Source organism: Bufo gargarizans, chromosome 5 (assembly GCF_014858855.1).
Source record: "Bufo gargarizans isolate SCDJY-AF-19 chromosome 5, ASM1485885v1, whole genome shotgun sequence".
Classification (NCBI taxonomy): Eukaryota; Metazoa; Chordata; class Amphibia; order Anura; family Bufonidae; genus Bufo; species Bufo gargarizans.
In genome coordinates this window covers 261,311,197-261,329,775 of record NC_058084.1, presented here as the reverse complement: position 1 = coordinate 261,329,775, position 18,579 = coordinate 261,311,197, and the positions used below count along the sequence as shown (strand labels likewise).

Here is an 18,579-nt window from a genome sequence, read left to right as displayed (position 1 = left end):
TACTGTCAATACATAAGTCACGGTAAGCCCCACACTCACCTAGGGATGACCACCTGAAGAAGACACCTGGCCTCCCATCACCAAGCCAAGTTGGAGCAATGCCGTCTGAACCACAAAGCCACACTCCCTGCCTCTTTTCCTTCTCCTCTCTCCTCCCATTTTTCCTCCACTCCACCTTCCACCGTGCCTTCGTTGTGTTCATCTGGAAGAAGGCAGGCTTCTGTGGCCCAAGTGTTCAAGCTTCAAACGTTGATGATGCCGGATATCCCTCTTGACCAACGGCTGACCGCTGGCTTGTCGAAACTGCTAGCCCGCCAAATACTGTCATATAAACTGGTGGACTCGGAAGCCTTTTGAAAATTTGCGGCCATTAGTACACGGCAATGGAAGGTCCCGGAAGGAAATATTTCTCCCAGAAGGGCATCCCAGAGCTATATTGCCATGTTCAGCGGCAATTGAATATATCTCTAGCACACAGTGTCGGTGCCAAGATACATCTGACCACAGACACATGGTCTAGAAAACACGGGCAGGGATGGTAGATAACTTTTACTGCCCACTGGGTAAACCTTCTGATGGCCGTCAAGCATGTAACCCGTGGCACCCGTGTGGATTTGGTGTTACCGCCATGGATTGCATGCAGGCCTGCCTCTTCTTCTCCTCCTCCTACTTCATCCTCTGTCTCCTCCTCGGCTGACTTCTCCTTTTCCACTTATTTCACGTGCCAGGTGAGACATTGCCATGCTGTGCTGCGGCTGTTGTGCCTGCAAGCCAAGAGCCACACCGGTACTGCATTGCTTTCAGCTCTGCGGTCACAGGCCAATCACAGGCTAAATTTGACAATTTGTAAAGTGGTGTGTGACAACGGTGCCAATCTGCAGAGCACACTGAAACAGGGCAAAATGACACACATTCTGAACTTAGTCATGCAGCGATTCATTGCCAAATACCCCGGGTCCAGGACGTCTTGCGGCAGGCCAGGGAAATCTCTGGCCATTTTAGAAAGATCTTACACAGCCATGGCTCAAATTGCTGATGTTCAATGGCAACACCACCTGCCAGCACGATCGCGCTGGAACTCCACCTTGTATATGCTTGATAGGCTGCTGCAGCAGCAACATGCCATTAACGACTACCTGTACGAACTCTGCAGCAGGACACGTTCTGCACAGTTTGGTTTCTTTTCACTGCGCCACTGGCTGCTCATGCGTGATGCATGCAGACTTCTGCGGCCATTTGACACATTTGATGAGAACACCAAACCGGTCAGTCGTAGCCAGAGCGCCATCAGTGACATCATACCTTAAGTCTTCTTTCTGGAGCGTGCATTGCGTCGTGTCATACATCAAGACGTGGCAAGGTGTGGCTACTCCATCTGAGACAACTCAGAAGGAGTGTGATAAAGAATCAGAGGATGATGGTAGCTGAGGGTAGGAGGAGGAGCAAGAAGAGCAGGCTTTGAGAGGGACTTCCACTCGCCTAGCTCACAACAGTGTAGACTACCTCACATTTAAAAAAATGGATCTCAGAGGAATTCAACGCCTCTGATGGCCGCGTCATTGAACTTCGTCATGCCAGCCCACACATATCAGCCACCACCCCAAGCAAAGAATGGTCCTTGTCTTATGTATATACAGCGACATAAAAGGCCTTTTCTGTCAGGTGAATGCCGAATTTTTGGGGGCTCCACTCCAGAGGTCTACAGTAAAATTGTTATTCAGTGACCGTCTAATGTACCTACAGCCACATAATCACCTGATTTTTTCTGTCAGGTGAATGGATAATTTTTGGGGCCTGTACTCCACTAGCCTACAGTAAAATTGCTATTCAGTAACAGCCTAATGTAATTCCAGCCACTTAATCAATTGTTCCTTTCTGTCAGATGAATGGCTAATTTTTGGAGCCTGTATTGGCCTATAGTGATGGACGAACATCTGCCGGGACGGTTCGCGAACGCTATCAAATATTTGCAAACCGCAAGTTCGCGGTGGGTCTCATTCATTTTAATGGCAGGCGAACCTGAAAAACCTTAAGCTCATATTTGCAGCCAAGAAATAATTACTAGAAGTACACAAATAGTCCCACAACATGGACAGTGACATACCAGATGTATTATTTGAATTTGCGATCTCCATTCATTATTATTTTTTTATGTGAAATATCCGCAATATAATTTTTGCGTACACGCATGTGCAAATGCACTATACAGTACCTAAATGCACTATAAAGAAAGTATATTGGTATATAGCACCCCGCTTCAATCATTTTTTTGGGGGGGCATCTGGTATATCACACCAGTAGAAATTTTTTGTTCCAATAACGCTTGTCCCTCTATTTACCTGCAATATTGTAGCAGAACCGCACACAAGTGCCGCACAATACAAATGCACTATAATATACTTTCTAACATAGAAAGGATATTATAACATTGTACAAGGAAGGCAATCCATTAGAATATACATAAAGATAAAACGTAACCTTTAATAATGTTACTATGAGGGTCCATTCATACATCCGTAAGTGTTTTGCAATGTGGATTCCATAATTTGCGGACCACACATCGCTGGCACATACATAGGACATGTTCTATTTTTTGGCTGAAACGGAAGCACGGATGCGGAAGTGCGGATCCGCAAATGCGGATGCGGACAGCACATTTCAGCCCCATTGAAAATTAATGGGGCTGCACCCGTTCTGTAGAATTGTGGAACGGATGCGGACCCATTTTGCGGATGTGTGATTGGAAAAGATATCCCTCAAAATGAAAATTATTAAATTATTAAAGTTAAGTAAAAAGCATAGATGTAGTAGGCAATAACAAGTGCTCGGTGGCACTAAATCAGGTGCTCGGCGGCACCAAATCAGAAACCATATGTCCTACCACAATCCGGGGGGTTCCAGTGCACATCCATGAATCCAGGATGGAAAGCAAAAAACATCCATCCCTGGGCTAGATGATGATGTGGTATTGAAGGACAGGGTGGGCAAAGAACTGTCCCTGATATTGCCCTACAGGGGGGTGCTATTCTGGCCCTGATAGCCTAACCTTACCCTATATAAAAATGGCCCTAGTAAGCCTCTAGCCCCTAGGCCCCTGACTTCCAGGTGATCACTATATAGTTCTATGAGTTTTTGACTCATTATAAAAGTATATTATAAGTATATTGCACCCCTCTGTGTATCACACCTATCAATAGTACACCTATACCAGTCCTTAAAATTATTTTTGTGGCCCTATTAGCTAGTGTTTGGTGTCCCTACCAGCCTGTCCCTGCTCCACACAGTAACCTCTCCCTACACTGGCAAAACACTGAATGTAAAATGGCGGCCAGATCAAGTTTATTTATAAGGTAGGGGGTATGTCCATGTGCTGAAACGTCTCAATTGGCTGTCCTGTACCACCTGATAGATGTGTCATGGGTCAAAGTTCTTCACAATGTCAAAGAATATGGCGGGCGCGAATATCTCCATATGTTCCCTGTGGCTAGCAGGTTGCCTGTTTATATACTGAAGAGCAGAGGTCATGTGACGTGACCGGCGTCACATGACCTCCCACTTTTTAAAGGACCAATTCAGTTATGAAGTCATTTTGTGGCGTTATGTAATAGAAATCACCCATGATCCCATTTTAGAAACTACATAAGTTTAACATCTGTTGTGGGTAAACTGTTTGAAGGTTTTCTGAGAGATGCTATGTTAGAGCATCTTAACGGAAATAAGCAAATAACGTCATATCAGCATGGTTTCGTGAGGGATCGCTCATGTCAAACAAATTTAATCAGTTTCTATGAGGAGGTAAGTTCTAGACTTGACAGCGGCGAATCAATGGATGTCGTGTATCTGGACTTCTCCAAAGCATTTGACACAGTACCACATAAAAGGTTAGTATATAAAATGAGAATGCTCGGACTGGGAGAAAACGTCTGTAAGTGGGTAAGTAACTGGCTCAATGATAGAAAACAGAGGGTGGTTATTAATGGTACATACTCAGATTGGGTCACTGTCACTAGTGGGGTACCTCAGGGGTCAGTATTGGGCCCTATTCTCTTCAATATATTTATTAATGATCTTGTAGAAGGCTTGCATAGCAAAATATCAATTTTCGCAGATGACACTAAACTGTGTAAAGTAATTAACACTGATGAGGACAGTATACTACTACAGAGCTATCTGGATAGATTGGAGGCTTGGGCAGATAAGTGGCAGATGAGGTTTAACACTGACAAATGTAAAGTTATGCACATGGGAAGGAATAATGCAAGTCACCCGTACTTATTAAATGGTAAAACACTCGGTAACACTGACATGGAAAAAGATCTAGGAATTTTAATAAACAGCAAACTAAGCTGCAAAAAACAGTGTCAGGCAGCTGCTGCCAAGGCCAATAAGATAATGGGCTGCATCAAAAGGGGCATAGATGCCCGTGATGAGAACATAGTCCTACCACTTTACAAATCATTAGTCAGACCACACATGGAGTACTGTGTACAGTTCTGGGCTCCAGTGAACAAAGCAGACATAGCAGAGCTGGAGAGGGTCCAGAGGAGGGCAACTAAAGTAATAACTGGAATGGGGCAACTACAGTACCCTGAAAGATTATCAAAATTAGGGTTATTCACTTTAGAAAAAAGACGACTAAGAGGAGATCTAATTAATATGTATAAATATATCAGGGGTCAGTACAGAGATCTATCCCATCATCTATTCATTCCCAGGACGGTGACTGTGACGAGGGGACATCCTCTGCGTCTGGAGGAAAGAAGGTTTGTACACAAACATAGAAGAGGATTCTTTACGGTAAGAGCAGTGAGACTATGGAACTCTCTGCCTGAGGAGGTGGTGATGGTGAGTACAATAAAGGAATTCAAGAGGGGCCTGGATGTATTTCTGGAGCGTAATAATATTACAGGATATAGCTACTAGAGAGAGATCGTTGATCCATGGAGTTATTCTAATTGCCTGATTGGAGTCGGGAAGGAATTTTTATTCCCCTAAAGTGAGGAAAATTGGCTTCTACCTCACAGGGGTTTTTTGCCTTCCTCTGGATCAACTTGCAGGATGACAGGCCGAACTGGATGGACAAATGTCTTTTTTCGGCCTTATGTACTATGTTACTATGTTACTATGTTACATCCTCAAGTTATTAAAATATGATTTTATAATTTGTGTTAACTCTTTAGGAGTTCCACAAGAATTAAAGAAAAATACAAGAGACATTTCACTTCTTTTTGCAGATTTCCCATCCTAAGCCATTTTTCCTGTGAAGCAGCAAGGGTTAACAGCAAAAACGAAATGCAATATTTATTACCCTGATTTTGCAGTTTACAGAAACACCCCATGTTTGGTTGTAATTTGCTTTTTGGGCACATGGCAGGGCGCAGAAGTAAAAGTGCATATGGATTTTGGAAGGCAAACTTCACTGGGATAATTTTAAGTCGCCATGTTGCATTTAACTCCTTTACCCATAACACCATATATATACGGCGTTATGGGCCCGCACGTGTATGGTGCGGGCCTCTGCAGTATCATACAGCCGGCACCCGGCCGCACTGACAGGGAGCGCCAATTGCACCGCCCCCGTCATTGATCCCTCAGGTGCTGTGATCAACGCTGATCATGGCAGTTGTGAGTGAAGGCAGAGGGATGCGGTTCCCTCTGCCTTCCGATCAAAGCCCCCGCAGTGAAATTGCGGGGCTCCAATTGGTGTCTATGGCAGCCTCAATGCTTCTGGCGAGTAAAAATCCTATTCACCCTAATAGATCTCTATTAGGGTGAATAGGAGAGGGGATCAAAGGATCCCATGTATGGGGCTAATAGTTATAAAAAAAAGTAAAAAAAAAAAAAAGCAATATATAAAAAGTTTGAATCACCCCCTTTCCCAATTTTACATATAAAAATACATAAACAATCAAAAAATAAACATATTGGGTATAGCAGCATCCAAAAATGTCTGAACTATTAAAATATTTAAAAAATTTCAGTGCAGTGGACGCCGTAACAGAAAAAAAAAGAAAAACATGTGATTTACCTTTTTTTTTGGTCATTTTGTCCCCCTAAAAATTGAATGACGGTGATCAAAACATTGCATATACTGTATTTTGCGCCCTATAAGACGTGCCTAGGTTTTAGAGGAGGATAATAGGAAAAAAATATATACCATTATACCTCAGGTCAGACCAGGATTTCAGACCCCCAATGTTAATCAGACCTCAGCTCACAGCCCCAATCAGACCCCCAATGTTAATCAGACCTCAGATCAGACCCCCAATGCCTCAGATCAGACCCCCATGCCAAACATAAGCCCCCCATGTCAGCCATAAGCCCCCATGTCAGCCATCATACCCCCATGTCAGCCTTCATGCTCCCGTGTCACCTATCATTCCCCCCATGTCATCATCCATCAGCCCCCCTTTGTCAGCCATCATGCCCCCATGTCAGCCATCATGCTCCCATGTCAGCCATAATGCTCCCATGTCAGCCATCAGCGCAAATAAAATAAAATAACTTACCTCTCCTGCTCCTGGACACCACCGCTTTTCACCACCAGCTCTTTCTCTCTTCTTCCTGGTTCTCGGGTGTCAGCTGTGAAGGCTGTGCACAGTGAGGTCACATGGTGCGCAGCCCTGCACCGCAGACAGCCGAGCGGAGGACCAGGAAGCTGTTAGTATAGATCCTTCCACACTTCCAGGTACTAATAATTTGCCCCATAAGACGCAGGGGCATTTTCCCCCCACTTATGGGGCGAAAAATACGGTACTACAAAAATAGTATCAATAAAAACTACAGTTTGTTACGCAAAAAGCAAGCCCTCATACAGCTCTGTAGATCAAAGTTAGATGTAAAGTTATGTCTGTCAGAATATATTGATGCAAAGAAAATTTTGATTTTTGTAAATTTTTATTTCTATTTTTTTAAAGTAGTAAAAATGCTCAAGTTTGGTATCGCCACATAGGTATTTAGCCGTAGAATAGGAATGTCAGGTCATTTTTAGTGCATAGTAAATGCTGTGATGTCAAAACCCCCAAAACCTTGGTGGAATTCAGTTTTTTTTATTTTTCAATTTTGCCACACAAATATATTTTTCCCTGTTTTCTAATACAAGACATAGTAAATTTAATGGTGGGATTAAAATGCATCTTGTCCCACCAAAAATAAGCCCTCATATAGCTATTTGAACGGAAAAATAAAAAAAGTTATGGCTTTTGGAACATGAGTAGAAAATATCAAAAATGTAAAAATGAAAATACATCCGGTCTTTAAGGAGTTAAAGATTCCCTGATGCCCCCCGACAGTAGAAACTTCTAAATGGTGCTACCATTTTGGAAAATACGGGATAAGGTCACATTTTTTTGGGGGGATAACAAAAAAAGGCAGAGTTTTTTTTTTTTTTTTTTTTTTTTTTTTTTTTTTACAGCGTTCTCCTAACAGGATAGATCATGTGTTATGTTCAAAGAGCAGGTTGTTACCCAATTCGTCAATTATTTTTTGTTTCTATTTTAGGGCTCATTCGCACGACCATGGTTTGTTTTTTTTGCAGCTCGGGTGTGGACACATTCACTTAAATGGGGCCGCAAAAGATGCAAATAGCACTCTGTGTGCTGTCCGCATCCGTTGCTCTGTTCTGTGGCCCTGCAAAAATTATTAGTCATGTCCTATTTTTGTCCGTTTTGCGGACAAGAATAGGCATTTCTATAAAGGCCCGTCCGTTCCGCAAATAACCGCAAAATACGTCACGGTTGTGTGAACAAGCCCTTACATAAAGCATTTATTTTATTTTTTCTGAAATACATTATTTTTTTATTTTCAATTATCTTGTGTAAGGGCTCATTTTTTGTGGGAAGAGTTGAAGATTTTATAGGTAACATTTTTGGATGCATAACCTTTTTTGATCGTTCAATATTATTTGGGGGGCAAGGTGACCAAAAAATGACTGTTGTGGTGTAGTTTTTACTTTATTTTTTTATTGCTTTACCTGAGAGTGAAGCTCATGTAATATTTTTATGGAACCACTCATTATGGATATGGTGATTTCTACTATGTCTATTTTATTTATTTATTTATTTTATGAAAAATTGCTTCATATTAAATAAAATATTTTTTTGTCCCGGTACAGGGACTTCAACATTTCAGGGGTATGGTCCATGTTTCAATGTTGTAACACACTGAGTACCTGGGGACTGGGTCTCACAGACTTCTGTACTTGGCAGAGCGGAGGCCTCTGTGTGGCCTGAGTTTGTCATTACAGCTATCGGCCCTCTGTCACAGGAGTGTAGAAGGCTGATGGAGAGGCAGAGGGAGTCCCCTCCATCTATAATACTCTTATATGCCATAGTCAACATTGATTGTGGCATATAAGGAGTTGATCCACCAGCATATGCATTTATGGTGATGTCGGCGGACACGCCAGGGACCTGGCTGTCAGTCACAGTTGGGACCCTGCATTGATCGGGCACAGACAGCTCCAGTGACCGCCCATCATCATAATGTACTAGTATGCCAATATGCAGGAAATCACTTCCCGTTGTGACAAACTAGTATATGTTTTAGGGGTTGTAAAAAACTGCAATTCTGTGCAATATAAATAAAATATTATTAGGTCTAATGTTATTAGGTTATTAGGTCTATGATATAAAAAAAAAATGTGTAGATGTATTCAAAATGTTTTTAATGATCTTGTGCAATATATTTTTAAGGGTTTCTAATTTTTTTCTCATTTTTATTCATAAGTATTAAAAAATACATTATAAAACATAATAGTGTTTAGACTCACTAAGGTACTTTGTAATTTTATTACATCTGTAATACATTTAAATATTGCTGAAGTGTCAACCTGTTATATTACTGGGCTCTCAGACCTGAGGCCTTAGTTTGGTCCATCAGCATACCATAGAATACAACTTGTGTTTCAGGGTTATTGATAGACTTTAATGTTACACACTATCTTTCCTCAATGCTAAAATTAATTATACATTTTTTTTATATTTTTTTAAATAAAATAAATAAATATGTGATCTCTGAGTTCATATCTAAGAATTATATACCATCAGTAATATTTGTTTTCAACCAACTTGGCTAAAATGTAAGCCAGAAGAGCTTACCTGGAAAGCTTGGACACAAATCTACATTAATTTAGATACAATTACTACTTTTATGTTCTTTTCTAGCCCTAAACAACACATACAATCATGCACTGAAACCATGCCAATACTATGATTTTTTTAAGGAAATGAAAGAAAAGGGACCTTCATACTTTGAGGAAATTTTGGTGGGTTATCATTGACATCGATAAGTGTGACATTGATAGTTGTTGTTCCAGAGAGTCCTCCAACTTGACCCGCCATATCTTTTGCTTGTATAATGACAGAATAATGTTCTCTTGCTTCTCTGTCCATGTTTGGAAGTGCTGTCCTAATAACTCCTATAAAAGAAATAGATCAATAAATTTACATCTCTCAAAGCAAGGGAAAAATATAAGCATAAATGTACTTTTGGCTAGGACTTAAAACAAAGCAAACAATACGGAAAAGTGAAGATGATCCAAATGTTGGAAAGCCATTAATTTGCCACTTGGCCAATTTTCCTTCTTAGAGCTATATTTTCTAGAGCATTATTTTTATCTTTATCATTATTATTTCATATATGATTAGTTTTTTTTTCTTTATTTTGTATTTATCCACCTGTTTGTTGATTGCTTTCTCATTTTCCATTCATGTTCAGTGTACTAGGTTCCCCAATATAAAATGTCTCGCACAAGCTACAGTCTCTTTCCTTTCCATTTAAGATGTAATGTGCACCAGTTGAATTGTTTTTGTCATGTTTGTCATGAATATTATCCATTTCATACACTCTCTCTTCTCCATACCCCTCCCACTTTTTGTAAATGTGACAAAGGTGCCGTAGAAGGGAGCAAAATCATAAATGAAATCACAAAATTGTACTTTTGTTAAATTTGCTTACTTTTCTACACCTGAAAATGTGCATAGAATAATGATTTCCCCCATGTGTGTACAGATATTCATATGTTGAATAAACTGCTGCAATAAATGTCATAAAAGAAAATGCATATAAATGCTGTGTATATGAATCCATGCTATATATTGAGCTTATATATGTAATGAAATTTCTGATCCTATTTTCAGCACTGCTAAATTATATATGTCAGACATTAGAAGCAGAGGATTGAGTAGAGCAGAGCTAACCAGATGTGCTGCAGTGTAATAGCTTGGAGTTAAAATAAGCCTAGCAGATATATTTATTCTTGTTTTCCAGATGTAGTTTCTAGTTCTGTAAAATTTAAACCGTGCTTTTAATGCTGAATGTGATTACGGTAAATTCCTTTAAAGAATAACAACCATTTAAGAATTACCATCTGTTAAAAAATACACAAGTTGTGATGAGTGTTTATAGAGATGTTACACTTGGAAGACCTTAAATAACTATTCCCCACAAAATAATTTTGATTCAAGAGTTTTGTAAGTTATGAGCATAAAAATAATTTACTTTTCCAGTATAAATTATGCCTCTTGTAAGAACATTCATGTAAGAATGATATGCTAGTTTTGCAATTAAACTTCTTTCACATCAGCATTATTAGCTCTAGCAGGCTGTTCTGGCAGAGAACAGCCTGTAGGATCTCTCTGGATCCAGCGTAGCCAGATGTTACAACAATGCCCACTGGCCCCATTGTCTATAAGGGTATCCAATGTCAAGATTTGGCCAAACAAAAAACGTTGACATTTTTGTTTAGACGAATCCCGGCATATTTGCCAGGTAGCGGCTGGATCTCCACTGGATTCCATTATTTTCAATAAGCCCGGTGGACTTTGCGATAACATCCAGAGAACTCCTATGCCATTGGGCATCTATATTCAGGAGAGCAGACCCTGCACATATAGTGTGCAGCTCCTAGTTACCTCTGCGTGCATCAAGCAACCAATGAGAGGAGGAGCAAGCATAGCTATATGTACCACCTAAACAAAGTCACCTGTGGCATAGGTAGGTTTAGAATAGGACCTGCCTGACTGAGACCACCCTGGCACGGGTAGCCGGGCACAGATGTGTTTTGATCAAAATATATTGGCTGAGAGTCTCAGATTTTATCATATCAGAGTGAGGGCTTAGTCCATATATAATGTTTGCATCTATTGTGTTGGGCCGCCTGTTCCGTTACACAAATTGCGGAAGGCACATGGGCGGCTTCCGTGTTTTGCGGATCTGCAATTTGTGGACCGCAAAAAAACTGAACGGTCGTGTGCATGAGGTCTTACTCCGTGTGCATTCCGTTTCCGTATGTCTGTATTTCCATTACGCAAAAAAACTGAACATGTCTTTTTGCGGATATGTTTTTTTGCGGACCGTAAAATACATACGGTTGTGTGCATGAGCCCTTATGTTAACATGGCATAGCAGTCCTGACTGTGCATTTCAGTGTAGCATTGAGCTCTGACAGTGGGACAAAGGGGGCAGTAAGAAAATAAAAAAATAATCTGTACTAATCTGCAGTAGTACTAAAGATAATTGTCCAAAATCATATTGAAAAGGGTATGTTTAGAAAGTTAAAACCCACAGCAGAAAAATCTGAAGAAGATCAATCTCAGAATCAGTAGGTAAAACCATTTCATTTTTGGTGGCAGATTTGTAATTAGTAGTTTGAGAGGAGTTTTTACAAGCATATTAGAGTTTTTGAGTGACATTTATCTGCTACAGTACCTCATTGACTTCTATGGAACTAATAATCAAATCTGCTTCAAATAAGTAACATGTCATTTTTTAAGTTAATTTCTAATCAAATCAGCTACTCAAAAATAATAATAATAATATATATATATATAAAAGACAGTTTTAGGCCTCTTGCACACGACTGTATGGCTTTTTCTGTATTTTGCTGTCCGTTTTAAACGGATCAGTTTTTCATTTTTTTTTTTTATTTAAGTAGTATTTCTGGTTCCGTTCAGTTTTTTCTGTTTGGTTTCCGTTTGTGATCCGTTTTTTTGCGGATCGCAAACATAAATGGAAGCATACAATATGTTTAAACAGCTAGTACATAAAAAAATTGGTCTGGTTATAACATTTTCAATAGATGGCTCTGCAAAAAATGTATGGATATGGAAGACACACAGATGCATTTCGTATGCATTCAGGTTTTTTTGCCGAACCATTGACTTACATTGAGCCATGGAACGTGATTTGCATGCAATAATAGGACATGTTCTATCTTTGAAGGAAACGCAAATATGGAAATAAGGAAATGGAATGTATACAGAGTACCTTCAGTTGTTTTTGCGGACCCATTGAAGTGAATAGTTCCGCATATGGACCGCAAACGGAACACAAAAAAATGGAACGGAAACTGTAAAAAAAAAATGTTCATGTGCAAGAGTCCTTACACTGTGCATATAGTGGGGTTTTGTTTACATTTAAGTCAATGAGAAACTGTTTGTGGAAATGCAATTCTCCTACAGAATCAGTGGCAGATCTTAAGTAGTGCTAAAGACAGACTTATGGCTCCTCTAGAAAAGAGTTTCATCTTCACTAATAGAAACATGGAAACATAGAATGTGTCGGCAGATAAGAACTATTTGGCCCATCTTGTCTGCCCAATATACCGAATACTACGAATACTATGAATAGCCCCTGACCCTATCTGATATGAAGGATGGCCTTATGCCTAGCAAAATCTACTCTTTAATTTGTAGGCTCATGGACATAGGGCTTCCCTTTCTACTCCTTTATCTATCAAGTATCTTTATCAGTTCTAACTTTTGTTTATGATGTCACGTTATATAAATCTTTAATAATAAAGGGGGCAACTTTTTAGAAATTATCAAGAATGTTTTGGTTACTAATAATAAAGTGGGCAAATGGAAAGCAATTTGTGACAAAGTAATTTGTAACTAACAAAATGTATTGTTGAAGTTCCACAAAGTAGCCAAATCAAATTTTTCAAAACATCTTTAGTTTTTACCCATGTATTTTTTAAAATGTTGCATATTTGTGCTCACAAGGCTGCTCCATACAGTGCTCCATGACAATGTGAATGGTGTTGCCTCTCATGAGCTGTTTTAGAAGCTAAGCAATTTGATTCAGCTCCAGGGTCAAACTAGGGTTCCTTGGGCCCACCAGTGGAAATTATTCTCAGAGCCCAAACACCATATTATTAGTCATGTCTAAACAGATTTTGATTCAAAGAAATAAACCCTACTGGCAAGTTATTGCCTTCAAATATTTTTTTTTTTCTCTTGGGCCTACTATGGTTTCAGAGCCTGGGCCCACCAGAGGAATCTATTGCTCTCTGGTGGGCCAGTCTGACCCTGTACAAGTCTTTTAGATAGGATAAATTTTAGCAAATTCATCAGCTGCAAATATCAAAAAAATAACAAAGCACTTACATGGTATGAATTCTTGTCTCCTACTTATCCTGAGAATTTGCCCTTCCCCTACTTTTACATTAGAAAATTATTTTCTAAATACATTTTGCTTTGCCTATTTTTTCTAACCACTTTCCGACCACCAATTGACTATAAATGTCCCCAGAGGTCTCCAATAACCTTATGGGGACACAAAGTGTAAAATAAAAAAAATAAAAATAAAAAAGTGTTTTGAAAAAAAAAGTTTTACATAGAAAAATCTTCACAAATCCGTCATTTAAACAATTTTAAAAATAGAAGAAAAAAAAATAGACATTTTTTGTATCACCACATCCGCAATGAACAACTCTATAATAATATCACATGAGCTACATGATCTACCCCATCAGGTGAAAGCCATAAAAATAAATAAATAATTGCATTTTTTTAGTCCCCCCACCTCACAAAAAACATAATGTCAATAAATCAAAAAGTTGTATGTACCCTAAAATGGTAGCAATAAAAATGTCACCTCGTCTTGCAAAAAACAAGCCTTCACAAAATTATAGCAAGAAAAATTGAAAAAATATGGCTCCAAGAAAATGGCAAAACAAAAATGTCACCTCTATTTTGCTATAATTCCTGTGAAATATCTAAAGAGTTAACAACATTTCTAAAACAAGTTTTGAATAGTTTGAGGGGTGTTGTTTCTAAAATTGGATCATTTATGGGTTAGTTCTATAATATAAGCCCACAAAGTGACTTCAAAACTGAACTGATCCTTAAAAAAAGCTGACTTTGGAAATCTTCATAAAAAATTCAAAACATTGCTTCTAAAATTCTAAACCTTCTAACATCCTAAAAAAATAAAATTACATTACCAAAATGATGCCAACATAAAGTAGACATATGGGAAATGTTAATTAATGAATATTTTATAAAGCAGAGAGATTCAAATTTAGAAAACTGTGAATTTTTTCAACTTTTGTTTTTTTTATAAATAAAATTAAAACATATTGACTCAAATTTACCATTAACATGAAGTACAATGTGTCACGAGAAAACAATCTCTGAATGGCTTGAATAAGTAAAAGCGTTCCAAATTATTACCACATAAAGTGACACATGTCAGATTAGCAAAATTAGGCCTTGTCCGGAAGGTTGCAAATGGCCCAATCTTGAAGTGATTAAAGTGATTTTTTTAATTTTTTTATTATTATTGCCAAATGTTGGAACAGAGCTCCTATCTTGCTTTATACTCTGACATTTCACATGTACTGTACATGTAACATGTAAATAAAGATAGATCCATAGCAATGTTTGTAAGAAGTTTGCATCAGGGTAAATCACAAATAACTAGGGTGATGCCGTTATCGAGTGTGAATCAAGCTTCTAATCTACATATTTACCACTTCAACCCCCCTAGCTGAAACACCCTTAATGACCAGACCACTATTTGCACTTCTGCACTACACTACTTTCACCGTTTATTGCTCGGTCATGCAACTTACCACCCAAATGAATTTTACCTCCTTTTCTTCTCACTAATAGAGCTTTAATTTGGTGGTATTTCATTGCTGCTGACATTTTTACTTTTTTTGTTATTAATCGAAATTTGACGATTTTTTTGCAAACAAATGACATTTTTCACTTTCAGTTGTAAAATTTTGCAAAAGAACCGACATCCATATATAAATTTTTCGCTAAATTTATTGTTCTACGACATGTAGATAAAAAAATAATGTTTGGGTAAAAAAAAAAAATGGTTTGGGTAAAAGTTATAGCGTTTACAAACTATGGTACAAAAATGTGAATTTCCACTTTTTGAAGCAGCTCTGACTTTCTGAGCACCTGTCATGATTCCTGAGGTTCAACAATGCCCAAACAGTAGAAAAACGCCACAAATGACCCCATTACGGAAAGTAGACACCCTAAGGTATTCGCTGATGGGCATATTTTATATATAACCATGCTGGGTGAGATAAATATCTCGGCAAAAGACAACTTTTCCCATTTTTTTATACAAAGTTGGCACTTGACCAAGATATTTCTCTCACGCAGCATGGGTATATGTAAAATGACACCCCAAAACACATTCCCCAACTTCTCCTTAGTACGGCTATACCACATGTGTGACACTTTTTTGCAGCCTAGGTGGGCAAAGGGGCCCACATTCCAAAGAGCACCTTTCGGATTTCACCGGCCATTTTTTACACATTTTGATTGCAAACTACTTCACACGCATTTGGGCCCCTAAAATGTCAGGGCAGTATAACTACCCCACAAGTGACCCCATTTTGGAAAGAAGACACCCCAAGGTATTCCGTGATGGCGATTTCCTAGAATTTTTTATTTTTTGTCGTAAGTTAGTGGAATATGAGACTTTGTAATAATAAAAAAAAAAATCATCATTTTCCGCTAACTTGTGACGAAAAAAAAAAAAATTCGAGGAACTTGCCATGCCCCTCACGGAATACCTTGGGGTGTCTTCTTTCCAAAATGGGGTCACTTGTGGGGTAGTTATACTGCCCTGGCATTTTAGGGGCCCATATGCGTGAGAAGTAGTTTGAAATCAAAATCTCTAAAAAATGCCCTGTGAAATCTGAAAGGTGCTCTTTGGAATGTGAGCCCATTTGCCCACATAGGCGGCAAAAAAGTGTCACACATGTGGTATCACCGTACTCAGGAGAAGTTGGGGAATGTGTTTTGGGGTGTCATTTTACATATACCCATGCTGGGTGAGAGAAATATCTCGGCAAAAGACTAGTTTTACCATTTTTTTATACAAAGTTGGCACTTGACCAAGATATTTCTCTCACCCAGCATGGGTATATGTAAAACGACACCCCAAAACACATTCCCCAGCTTCTCCTGAGTACGGCGATACCACATGTGTAACACTTTTTTGCAGCCTAGATGCGCAAAGGTGCCCAAATTCCTTTTAGGAGGGCATTTTTAGACATTTGGATCCCAGACTTCTTCTCACGCTTTAGGGCCCCTAAAAAGCCAGGGCAGTATAAATACCCCACATGTGACCCCACTTTGGAAAGAAAACACCCCAAAGTATTCAATGAGTGGCCTGGCGAGTTCATCGAATTTTTTTTTTGGGGGCATAAGTTAGCGGAAATTGATTTTTTTGGGGGGGGTTTTCTCACAAAGTCTCACTTTCCGCTAACTTGGGACAAACATTTTAATCTTTCATGGACTTTATATGCCCCTCAGCGAATACTTTGGGGTGTCTTCTTTCCAAAATGGTGTCATTTGTGGGGTGTTTGTACTGCCCTAGCATTTGAGGGTCTCCGCAATCATTACATGCATGGCCAGCATTAGGAGTTTCTGCTATTCTCCTTATATTGAGCATACAGGTAATGAGATTTTTTTTTTTCCGTTCAGCCTCTGGGCTGAAAGAAAAAAAATGAACGGCACAGATTTCTTCATTCGCATCGATCAATGTGGATGAAAAAAATCTCTGGCCAAAAAAAAAAAGGAGAGGAAAGGCGTCTGCCAGGACATAGGAGCTCCGCCCAACATCCATACCCACTTAGCTCGTATGTCCTGGCAAACCAGATTTCTCCATTCATATCAATCGATGTGAATGAATAAATCATTGCAAGTGTTTGCCAAAGCATATAAACACTGCCGCCCCCTCAGCTCATATGCCTCGGCAAACATATCTTTTACTGCAGAGGAGAAATCTCGTCTTGCAGCGCCGCATACACCGACTTGTGTGTAATCTGACAGCAGCGCAATGCTTCTGTCAGAATGCACATCAGTGCTGCAGCTAGTCAATCGATTGGTCCACCTGGAAGGTAAAAAAAAAAATCCAGGCCGCAACACAATAATTTTATTAACTTTATAATAACTTTTGAACAGAACATATAAACTTAAACTTTTTGAACTGAACGTTAACCTTTTTGCTTACTGGTGATTATTTTTATTTTTTTTATTACCTTTATAGGACAAACCTCTCCTTCCCCATGGGACAATGTGCAAAGTCAAATCGTCCAAAGATGTGGCGAAGTGCATTATGCACTTTGTCCCAGGTGAAAGGAGAGGTTTGCAGCAGCTCTGTGTGTGAATGGGCCCTAATAGCCCTGTGTGCCTGTCCTGGTGTGATGTGATCCCTATGCTAGGTGTACCTGTGTGTGGTACTTCCGGAAACACTCCCCTAAGCATAGGGCAGGGTGGTCAAGGCAGTCAGGACAGAAATAGCGGGTGTGACGCCTTATTCCACTCCTGCTACAGACACTACATCTTTTTCGGGGTGACGGTTGGGTTGAGGTACCAGCAACGACATTGGGGAAATGTCGCTCGTGTAGATGGCTAACTACACTGGTGGATGGGACCACGGAACCTCCTGGATACAGGAGGTTCTCGTTGATCTCTTCCTGAAATTTGAGGAAGGATCCTGTTCTCCCAGCCTTACTGTAGAGAACAAAACTATTATACAGAGCCAATTGAATTAAATATACAGACACCTTCTTATACCAGCGTCTGGTGCGTCGGGAAACTAAATACGGAGACAACATCTGGTCATTGAAGTCCACCCCTCCCATGTGAAGGTTATAGTCGTGGACTGAGAGGGGCTTTTCAATGACACGGGTTGCTCGCTTAATTTGGATTGTCGTGTCTGCGTGAATGGAGGAGAGCATGTAAACGTCACGCTTGTCTCTCCATTACACCGCGAGCAGTTGTTGGTTACACAAGGCAGCCCTCTCCCCCCTTGCAAGACGGGTGGTAACGAGCCGTTGGGGGAAGCCCGCGCGACTAGTTTGGGCGGTGTCACAGCAGCCAATCTGTTCTAGAAACAAATGCCTGAAGAGGGCCACACTTGTGTAGAAATTGTCCACATAAAGATGGTACCCCTTGCCAAATAAGAGTGACACCAAGTCCCAGACTGTCTTCCCACTGCTCCCCAGGTAGTCAGGGCAACCGACCGGCTCCAGGGTCTGATCTTTTCCCTCATAGACACGAAATTTGTGGGTATAGCCTGTGGCCCTTTCACAGAGTTTATACAATTTGACCCCATACCGGGCGCGCTTGCTTGGGATATATTGTTTGAAGCCAAGGTGCCCGGTAAAATGTATTAGGGACTCGTCTACGCAGATGTTTTGCTCTGGGGTATACAAATCTGCAAATTTCTGGTTGAAGTGGTCTATGAGGGGCCGAATTTTGTGGAGCCAGTCAAAAGCTGGGTGGCCTCTGGGACGGGAGGTGGTGTTGTTGCTAAAGT

At 39.9% G+C, this 18,579-nt stretch overlaps 1 protein-coding gene across 2 annotated transcripts in view; it reads right to left on the bottom strand.

Annotated features, from left to right (window-relative positions):
• The window catches only part of CDH18 (cadherin 18), a 601,306-nt gene that overhangs the window by 278,844 nt on the left and 303,883 nt on the right, over window positions 1-18,579 (bottom strand). For both annotated transcript variants that reach the window (XM_044293327.1, XM_044293328.1), the window contains exon 4: window positions 9,251-9,418. In XM_044293327.1, coding sequence (XP_044149262.1) covers window positions 9,251-9,418 — 168 coding nt within the window. The remainder of the gene's footprint in view (window positions 1-9,250; window positions 9,419-18,579) is intronic.